At 37.6% G+C, this 9527-nt stretch overlaps 1 protein-coding gene across 1 annotated transcript in view; it reads left to right on the top strand.

Annotated features, from left to right (window-relative positions):
* LOC122814369 (zinc finger protein 124-like) overlaps positions 1-9202 on the top strand; it is a 100539-nt gene extending 91337 nt beyond the window's left edge. The window contains exons 5-6 of the mRNA XM_044086954.1: positions 8248-9042; positions 9147-9202. Of these exons, the coding sequence (XP_043942889.1) occupies positions 8248-9042; positions 9147-9202 (851 nt within the window). The remainder of the gene's footprint in view (positions 1-8247; positions 9043-9146) is intronic.
* The last annotated feature ends 325 nt before the right edge of the window (positions 9203-9527 follow it).

Here is a 9527-nt window from a genome sequence, read left to right as displayed (position 1 = left end):
ACATCATGTTACAGGTACTTATAGCTCTCATTGTTATAGAACATCATGTTACAGGTACTTACAGCTCTCATTGTTATAATGGAACGTCATGTTACAGGTACTTATAGCTCTCATTGTTATTGTGGAACATCATGTTACAGGTACTTGTAGCTCTCATTGTTATTATGGAACATCATGTTACAGGTACTTATAGCTCTCATTGTTATTATGGAACATCATGTTACAGGTACTTACAGCTCTCATTGTTATTATGGAACATCATGTTACAGGTACTTATCGCTCTCATTGTTATAATGGAACATCATGTTACAGGTACTTACAGCTCTCATTGTTATTATGTAACATCATGTTACAGGTACTTATAGCTCTCGTAGTTATGGAACATCATGTTACAGGTACTTATAGCTCTCATTGTTATTATGGAACATCATGTTACAGGTACTTATAGCTCTCGTTGTTATGGAACATCATGTTACAGGTACTTATAGCTCTCATTGTTATTATGAAACATCATGTTACAGGTACTTATAGCTCTCATTGTTATTATGGAACATCATGTTACAGGTACTTATAGCTCTCATTGTTATTATGGAACATCATGTTACAGGTACTTATAGCTCTTGTTGTTATGGAACATCATGTTACAGGTACTTATAGCTCTCATTGTTATTATGAAACATCATTTTACAGGTACTTATAGCTCTCATTGTTGTCAAACATCATGTTACAGGTACTTATAGCTCTCGTTGTTATGGAACATCATGTTACAGGTACTTATAGCTCTCATTGTTATTATGGAACATCATGTTACAGGTACTTATCGCTCTCATTGTTATTATGGAACATCATGTTACAGGTACTTACAGCTCTGATTGTTATTATGGAACATCATGTTACAGGTACTTACAGCTCTCATTGTTATAATGGAACATCATGTGACAGGTACTTATAGTTCTCATTGTTATTATGGAACATCATGTTACAGGTACTTATCGCTCTCATTGTTATTATGGAACATCATGTTACAGGTACTTACAGCTCTGATTGTTATTATGGAACATCATGTTACAGGTACTTACAGCTCTCATTGTTATAATGGAACATCATGTGACAGGTACTTATAGTTCTCATTGTTATTATGGAACATCATGTTACAGGTACTTATCGCTCTCATTGTTATTATGGAACATCATGTTACAGGTACTTACAGCTCTCATTGTTATTATGGAACATCATGTTACAGGTACTTACAGCTCTCATTGTTATTATGGAACATCATGTTACAGGTACTTATCGCTCTCATTGTTATAATGGAACATCATGTTACAGGTACTTACAGCTCTCATTGTTATTATGTAACATCATGTTACAGGTACTTATAGCTCTCGTTGTTATGGAACATCATGTTACAGGTACTTATAGCTCTCATTGTTATTATGAAACATCATGTTACAGGTACTTATAGCTCTTGTTGTTATGGAACATCATGTTACAGGTACTTATACCTCTCATTGTTATTATAGAACATCATGTTACAGGTACTTATACCTCTCATTTGTTATTGTCAAACATCATGTTACAGGCACTAATAGCTGTCATTGTCGAACATCATGTTACAGGTACTTATAGCTCTCATTGTTATTATGGAACATCATGTTACAGGTACTTATACCTCTCATTTGTTATTGTCGAACATCATGTTACAGGTACTTATAGCTTTCATTGTTATTGCTGAACATCATGTTACAGGTACTTATAGCTCTCATTGTTATTGTTGAACATCATCTTACACGTACTTATAGCTCTCATTGTTATTATGGAACATCATGTTACAGACACTTATAGCTCTCATTATTATTACGGAACATCATGTTACAGGTACTTATAGCTCTCATTATTATTATGGAACATCATATTACAGGTACTTGTAGCCCTCATTGTTATGGAACATCATGTTACAGATACTTATAGCTCTCATTGTTATTATGGAACATCGTGTTACGGGTACATATAGCTTTCATTATTCTTGTCGAACATCCTGTTACTACTTATAGCTCTCATTGTTACTATGGAACATCATGTTACAGGTACTTATAGCTCTCATTGTTATGGTCGAACATCATGTTACAGGTACTTATAGCTTTCATCAATATGGTCGAAAATCATGTTACAGGTTCTTACAGCTCTCATTGTTATGGTCAAACATCATGTTACAGGTACTTATAGCTCTCATCGTTATGGTCGAACATCATGTTACAGGTACTTATAGCTCTCATCGTTATGGTTGAAGATCATGTTACAGGTACTTATAGTTGAACATCATGTTATAGGTACTTATAGTTCTCATTTTTTATTATGAAACATCGTGTTACAGGTACTTATAGTTCTTATTGTTATTATGGGACATCATGTTACAGGTACTTATAGCTCTCATTGTTATTATGGAACATCATGTTACAGGTACTTATAGCTGTCATTGTTATTGTCGAACATCATGTTACAGGTACTTATAGCTCTCATTGTTATTATAGAACGTCATGTTACAGGTACTTATAGCTGTCGTCATTATAGGTTCATAGGTAGGTACTAGGCTATCTGCCCAAAGGTATTTCTAAGCCTCTACAGAATGTGTTGCCTTTCGCCGCCCCCTTAGATTAGTTTCCTGTGCCTCTGTCCAGCAGAGCCACTGAAGGGATCCCCAGGGTAAACTTTCTGTTTCCGATCCACTCGTCAAGGTTTCTCTTGAAGAGTGTTAGTGAGGAGCTCTGCCTAATATAGATTGGAATCTTGTTCCAAAGTATGGGAAGTCTCTGGGACAGGAATCTATCCCTCCAGCATGTCCTATTTATTGTTGTGGTGAGGTTTAGATCTCTAGAGCATGTGGCTCAAGAGGATAAGCTTTTCTTTAGGTGGAGCATATCCATCAGTTCTGGGTTGGACATGGCCTTGTATGTCAGGCACAGATCACCTCTGAGTAGGTGGTATGCGGCAGAGTACAGCTGGAGTTTCTTCAGTCAAGCTGCATAGGGCATCTGTTTGAGGCCAGTGATCCTCTTAGTGAGGTACTTCTGTGGTCTTTCCAGCTGTTGCAGGTGTCTCGTAAGATGCATCCCAAATGGGGAATTGTACTCTATGATGGGTCTGATGAGCGATGAGTAGAGGGGCACAATGACCTCTTTTGATCTGGCTGCGAACCCTTTTATGATAAGGTGGGCCATGTAGAAGGATTTTCTAACCACTTTGACAATGTGATTATCAAAGGAGAGTTTACTATCTACTTGGGTCCCCAGATCCCTTATTACATCTTCCATATTTAGGGGACTACTACCTATGTGGTAGTTTGTGGGTACTTTGTTTTTTTCCAAAGGGGATGACTATGCACTTTTTTTGCTTTTAGCTTGAGGCCATGATTTTGACACCAGGTATCCATCTCAGTGAGACCCTTTTGGAGGATGTCTGTGTCAGCAGGAGAGTTAATTATAGCCCATAGTTTGCAGTCATCTGAGAACTTGGTCAGCCATAGTCCTCCTGTACTTGCCTGTACCTCTGAGAAGTATATGCCGAACAGGAGGGGTCCTAGGACTGAGCCCTGGGGAGCGCCACTTGTAACCGGTTTAGAGTCAGACCTAGCTTCTGGAACTCTTACCATGTGGGTTCTGTCCGTGAGCCAGTTGACAACCCATTTTGTGATGTAGAAGTTTATGTTCAGGCTGGTGAGCTTATCTATAATACCAGAATGGGGAATGGTGTCAAAGGCCTTTGTGAGGTCTAGGTAGGCTGTGTGTACCACCTTTCCCTTGTCTATAGCCTTGGTAACTGTCTCAAAGAAGTCCACCAGGTTTAGGAGGCAGGATCTGCCCTTACCAAAGCCAAACTGGGTAGGGTCCAATATTTGGAGGTTCCCAATGTCTCTGTTAATGAGTTCCATGATGATGTGCTCCATAGTCTTGCAGACCAAGCTAGTCAGGCTTATAGCGCGATAGTTCCCAGGGTCTGTTGTGGTTCCACCTTTGTGGAGTGGAATAACCATTGCTGTGTGCCACTCTATGGGTACATAACCTGTGGAGAGGCTGAGTTTGAACAGTGTGTTTAGGTGAGGGGTTAGTTCGTCTTTGAGCTTGTGTGGGATGCAGCCTGGGACACCGTCTGGTCACATTGATTCTGTGTTTTTGGCTTTGGAGAAGGCTGTTTTAAACTGAGTGTCTGTGATTTCAGGAGCTCTACATTCTTCTGGTATGGTTATGGGCCCTTTTAGGGGTGAGAGGGGGGTGAAGTTTGCGCTGAACCTGTCTGCCAGGATGTTGGCAATATCGGTCGGTTCAGTGTATTTTGTGCCATTCTGCACTAACTCCCAGCAGTTATGGTTGAGCATCAGGTTACAGGTACTTATAGCTCCCATTGTTATTATGGAACATCATGTTACAGGTACTTATAGCTCTCATTGTTATTATGGAACATCATGTTACAGGTACTTATAGCTCTCATTGTTATTGTCAACCATCATGTTACAGGTACTTATAGCTGTCATTGTTATTATGGAACATCCTGTTACAGGTACTTATAGCTCTCATTGTTATAGAACATCGTGTTACAGGTACTTATATTTCTCATTGTTTTTGTCGAACATCCTGTTACAGGTACTTATAGCTCTCGTTATTAAGGAACATCATGCTACAGATGCTTATAGCTCTCATTGTTATGGTTGAACATCCTGTTACAGGTACTTATAGCTCTCATTGTTATAGAACATCGTGTTACAGGTACTTATCTCATTGTTTTTGTCAAACATCATGTTACAGGTAGTTACAGCACTCATTGTTATTATGGAACATCATGTTAGAGGTACTTATAGCTCTCATTATTATGGAACATTGTGTTACAGTTACTTATAGCTCTCATTGTCAAACATCCTATTACATGTGCTTTTAGCTTTCATTTTTATGAAATATCATGTTAGACGTACTTATAGCTCTCGTTGTTTTTGTCAACCATCATGTTACTGGTACTTATAGCTGTCATTGTTATTATGTAACATCATGTTACAGGTATGTATAGCTCTCATTGTTATTATGGAACATCATGTTACATGTAGTTAAAGCTCTCATTGTTATTATAGAACATCATGTTACAGGTGCTTATAGCTCTCATTGTTATTATGGAACATCATGTTACATGTACTTAAAGCTGTCATTGTTATTGTGGAACATCATGTTACAGGTACTTATAGCTCTCATTGTTATTATGGAACATCATGTTACATGTACTTAAAGCTGTCATTGTTATTGTGGAACATCATGTTACAGGTACTTATAGCTCTCATTGTTATAGAACATCATGTTACAGGTACGTATAGCTGTCATTGTTATTGTGGAACATCATGTTACAGGTACTTGTAGCTCTCATTGTTATTATGGAACATCATGTTACAGGTACTTGTAGCTCTCATTGTTATTATGGAACATCATGTTACAGGTACTTATAGCTTTCATTGTTATTATGGAACATCATGTTACAGGTACTTATAGCTCTTATTGTTATTATGGAACATCATGTTACAGGTACTTATAGCTCTCGTTGTTATGGAACATCATGTTACTTATAGCTGTCACTGTTATTATAGAACATCATGTTACAGGTACTTATAGCTCTCATTGTTATTATAGAACATCATGTTACAGGTACTTATAGCTCTCATTGTTATTATAGAACATCATGTTACAGGTACTTATAGCTCTCATTGTTATTGTCGAACATCATGTTACAGGTACTTATAGCTCTCATTGTTATGGAACATAATGTTACAGGTACTTATAGCTCTCATTTTTATTGTCGAACGTCATGTTACAGGTACTTATAGCTCTCATTGTTATTATGTAACATCATGTTACAGGTACTTATAGCTGACATCGTTATGGTCGAACGTCATGTTACAGGTACTTATACCTCTCATTGTTATTATAGAACATCATGTTACAGGTACTTATAGCTCTCGTTGTTATTATAGAACATCATGTTACAGGTACTTGTCAGTCTCATTGTTTTTATTGAATATCATGTTACACGTAGTTATAGCTCTCGTTATCGAACATCATGTTACAGGTACTTGTAGCTCTTTTTCAACATATGTATGCTGATACATAGTTTCAAGTCATAACCTTTCAAATTCTGACAATAATTTATCAAAATAACATTCTCCATTATTTTTCCACAACAAGAAAGTGCAGTTATGGGTCTATATGTCTCTGGGTTTGTCCTGTTCGCCTCCTCTTAAAGACAGATTTAACAAGTACACATCTCCAACCTTGAGGAATGTCCCCATACTTAAATGACTAGTGAACTGCAGATGTAATGGCAGTATAAAAGTTTGTGTTAAAATGTTCTTAGGTCAGTATTGCTAATTTCTTGTTCATATGCTTTACTTCATCCAGTTTGCTAAGTAGTATTTCAACATAATCTAATTTAATTTCGGTATGTGAAGTTACCTGGATTTTACTAGGACAACTTATCTCCCCATTTGTGGAGCCAAATTGTTTTACAGAAGAGTTTGTAAATCACCTACAATCTATTGTGTACAGAATAAAATTTAGACTATATGCACAGTGTATCGATTTTTGTATCTTTACTCCTACCACGTTATATATCAAGTAGTTTCCTCTTACATCCATTATCTTTGTATAAATTTTCTTCAATATTTTCCAGATCTTTTGTCACACTGTTTTTTAATTTGTCTCTTCAGTTTGTTTATTCAGTTTCAGTTATACTTCAGCCTTGTTTCCATTTCTTATATTTTTCTATGTCGTTTTAAGTACTTTGTTCCTATGTAAATAGTTCCCCCTGCCTTGTATGCGCATAGGTCCTAATGCTATTCTTTTTTTTTTTTTTTTTTTTTTACTTTTTTCCATTCTAACATTTTTTTTTCAAAATTTGCCTCAGTCCTTCTCCCATCTTTCCACTGAATGCATCACTCCAATTAGTTTTTCATAGTGATTGTTTAGTTTCCATATACTTTGTTATTAATCATCCCTGCATTGGTTTAGATGTCAGTTTAGCAGAACTATCTTTCAGCGGTTAAAATCTGCATACCAAATGTTGTAAAATGTGAAAAGAAATTGCCAAATTCGCCACAGGGGCATCCTACTGTAGTCACCACTGTCTCTCACTTGCTGAACTGGGCTGGCTTGAACTCCCTCACCTCCTTCAATGGTATCAACTATCACTCACCCACAAACCATAAACCATCCACTAAATGTCCCATCCCTCCAGAATCTACTCCAACCCTATCACACCACTAGACCACTAAGGTCCAGCAACAAAAATCACTTGCAGATCACTAAAGCCAATAACTCTGCTGGTGAAACACTATTTTCTTGCGCCATAGCCAAATTATGGAACTCCCTCCCACCCACAATTACCTCTGTACCATCATGCACCCACTTCAAAACTTTACTAAAAGCGCACCTAAAAACATGCTGGCTATGCCCTTGCAACTCCGACTCTAATATCACCCACCCCATCCAACCACTACCTTTCTTTCCACCCCACTTAACTACCTTGATTATAGCAAGCTCAGATGCTCATAAGCCTATTACTTATTATACAGCAGGAACTTCTTATTTTAACATTTGTTAATGTCTGTTATATACTTCGCAGATAAAGATTCTAGTTGTCTACTGATGTACTAAGTTTTTCATCTGTAAATATGTTTGTAATTAATTGCTATGTTAATCAAATTGTTAATCTCTATGTAATCCAATGTAAGTGCTGTCTGTTTATTTTAACTGTAATCTTTTCTCCCTGGGCCTCCGCTAAAAATGGACCTACGTCCAGTCAGACACTCCCAGTCAATAAATGTAAATAAATAAATACTTTTTTATCATTTTTCCTTCCTGGGTTTCGTGTGAGAAATATATGAATTCTAGTAGTTCACTTGACTTCTGTAGTCTATAGATGCTAGCAATCGTAATCTGTTTCATGGTTATCTTTATTTTCATAACTGCACACTATACAGTATTGGTGCTTTATTTGGGATGTCTGATCAGAATATATGCATGACAACTACAGCTATTAAAAGTGAGCAAATTCTTGTAAATGAGGAGTCAAAATTGTATGGATTTACTTTGGAGCAAAATCAACAGCAGAACATCACATTATTATACAAAGTAAACAATTTTAAATGGCCAGAATACATACATGTTGTGATTAAAATATCCATATACTAATACTAATACTAAAATACTATGTTTTTAGGTACCAGAAATACAGAATGCAGTGTGAGCTACAGTCATCAGCCATCACACAGAACACCCCAGTTACTTTACCCAGATAACTTGCAGCAGTGTGATCAGCCTGTGAAATGCAGTAAGAAGGCTGATCTCACGCCTGTACCACTGCTTCAGTCAGTACACAACAGCAAGCCCCTCATCTCTGGAGATGGAACACCCATGTTGCCTCAGCCTACAGAGAGCCTACAGCAGTATGTACAGCCTGAGAAGGGCAGTAAGAAGTCTTATCTCACTCGTATGCCAGAGGCTCTCTCAGGATGTGACTACAGCAAGAGCCCTGACTGTGATGCAGGTCAGAGAGAGCACAAAGAGAAGAAACTATATAAATGTACAGAATGCAGTAAGGGCTTCACAAGGCTGTGGAGTCTTCAACGGCACTATACCATTCACACAAGTGTGAAGCCATATAAATGTGCTGAATGCAGTAAGAGCTTCAAACATCTCAATAGCCTTCACTACCATTATGTTATTCACACAGGTGTGAAGCCGTATCAGTGTGCTGTATGCAGTAAATGCTTTATAAATAAGTCAAATCTAAAATCCCATCAGAGCTGTCACACGGGAGAGAAACCATACAAATGTGCTGAATGTAGTAAGAGTTTCACACGCCTCAGTGATCTGCGACGCCATGGAAGAAGTCATACAGGAGAGCGCCCATATAACTGTCGTGAATGCAGTAAATGTTTCTCACGTCTCTCTCACCTTCAGGTGCATCAAACCATTCACACAGGAGACAGACCATATAAATGTGTTGAATGCAGTAAAACTTTCTCGCGTCTCTCTCACCTTCAGATGCACCAAACCATTCACACAGGAGAGAGACCATATAAATGTGTTGAATGCAGTAAGTGTTTTCGATTAAAGGTTCATCTAAAAAGACATCAGAGCTGTCACACAGGGAGCAGCACATGGTGCAGTAAGAAAACAAAGAGGAAAAGTAGAAAAGAAGACTAGTAATGGAGAAGTTAAAGGAGTAGAAACAGAGGGCCCGCATGCAGAGAAGGGACTGAATGGAGAGATGATAAGCCAGCAAGCAAAAGAGAGTAGTATTGCTGAAATTGAATTCATCCTCAAGTCTTGGTGAGTACCTTCATAAGGTGAATCCAGCTTTTTACAAAATTTCACCAATGCAACACTGATCACTGATATATAGACTGTATTTATATAGCATATATCATGGACTGAAATAGGTTAAAAACTAAAAAAAAGATAGCTGGGTGCACAAGACCCAGGATAAAAAAAAAA

This window comes from Protopterus annectens, chromosome 10.part0 (genome assembly GCF_019279795.1).
Source record: "Protopterus annectens isolate FY-2018-M chromosome 10.part0, PAN1.0, whole genome shotgun sequence".
NCBI classification, from domain to species: domain Eukaryota; kingdom Metazoa; phylum Chordata; order Ceratodontiformes; family Protopteridae; genus Protopterus; species Protopterus annectens.
Note: the sequence above shows the minus strand (reverse complement) of the source record. Positions and strands in the feature narration are given on the sequence as shown.